Consider the following 1,071-nt stretch of genomic DNA (forward strand, 5'->3'; position numbering starts at 1 on the left):
TCTCTGTCTCTCTGTCTCTCTCTCTCTCTCTCACTCTGTCTCTCTCACACACACACACACACACACACACACACACACACACACACACACACACACACATACACACAGAAGCACATACACACAGAAGCACATGTACTTCATTCTATTTCCCCCAAATATTACAGTATTAAACACGTAGTTAAAAGCCTGCATATCCTCAGCGAATTATTTTTTATGCCACTCGTAAGTAATGAATATTATGATGTGAATTATTTAATTAATATAATGCTTAAATTTAAATTAATTAAAATATGTTTCATAAATTATCACACACACACAATTAAAAGATTCAACTATTGTTTATAATTATCGAGTAATTATTGTTTCTATAATGATCATTTGCTCGTCCTGCCGATTACCGTCGCTATCACACGAGAAAGACCGCGTGTAAGAATTATTCCTGTGTCAGCAGTGGTAGACGTGTCAGCAGTGGTAGACGTGTCAGCAGTGGTAGACGTGTCAGCAGTGGTACACGTGTCAGAAGTGGTAGACGTGTCAGCAGTGGTAGACGTGTCAGCAGTGGTACACGTGTCAGAAGTGGTAGACGTGTCAGCAGTGGTACACGTGTCAGAAGTGGTACACGTGTCAGAAGTGGTAGACGTGTCAGCAGTGGTAGACGTGTCAGCAGTGGTACACGTGTCAGAAGTGGTAGACGTGTCAGCAGTGGTACACGTGTCAGAAGTGGTACACGTGTCAGAAGTGGTAGACGTGTCAGAAGTGGTACACGTGTCAGAAGTGGTAGACACATCAGCAGTGGTAGATTTGTCAGCTGTAGTAGATCTGTTAGCAGTAGTAGATGCAGTTGCCACAACGGGCATAAAACAGTGTATTTTTTATGCTGCTGCTGCTGTGGCACAGCGCTCAAGTGAGTATCTGTGCCATAAGGCACAGACGCTCTTGTGGCGTCAGCAACACACAGATATCAATGATAGGAAAAGCCTAAACCACCGTGAGATAATACCTGGCGTGTTGCCCTACGCCTCAACTCATCCCACTTTATATCATCCTCTGAAGGACAAATACATAACTATC

General features: G+C 43.3%; 1 protein-coding gene across 1 annotated transcript; it reads right to left on the bottom strand.

Moving 5' to 3' along the window:
• Nucleotides 1–374: 374 nt before the first annotated feature.
• On the bottom strand, nt 375–857 carry LOC138357759 (uncharacterized). The gene has a single exon (XM_069314771.1). The coding sequence runs from the start codon at nt 855–857 to the stop codon at nt 375–377; it is 483 nt and encodes a 160-aa protein (XP_069170872.1).
• Between the last annotated feature and the right edge of the window lie 214 nt (nt 858–1,071).

This window comes from Procambarus clarkii, chromosome 7, assembly GCF_040958095.1.
Source record: "Procambarus clarkii isolate CNS0578487 chromosome 7, FALCON_Pclarkii_2.0, whole genome shotgun sequence".
NCBI lineage: Eukaryota > Metazoa > Arthropoda > Malacostraca > Decapoda > Cambaridae > Procambarus > Procambarus clarkii.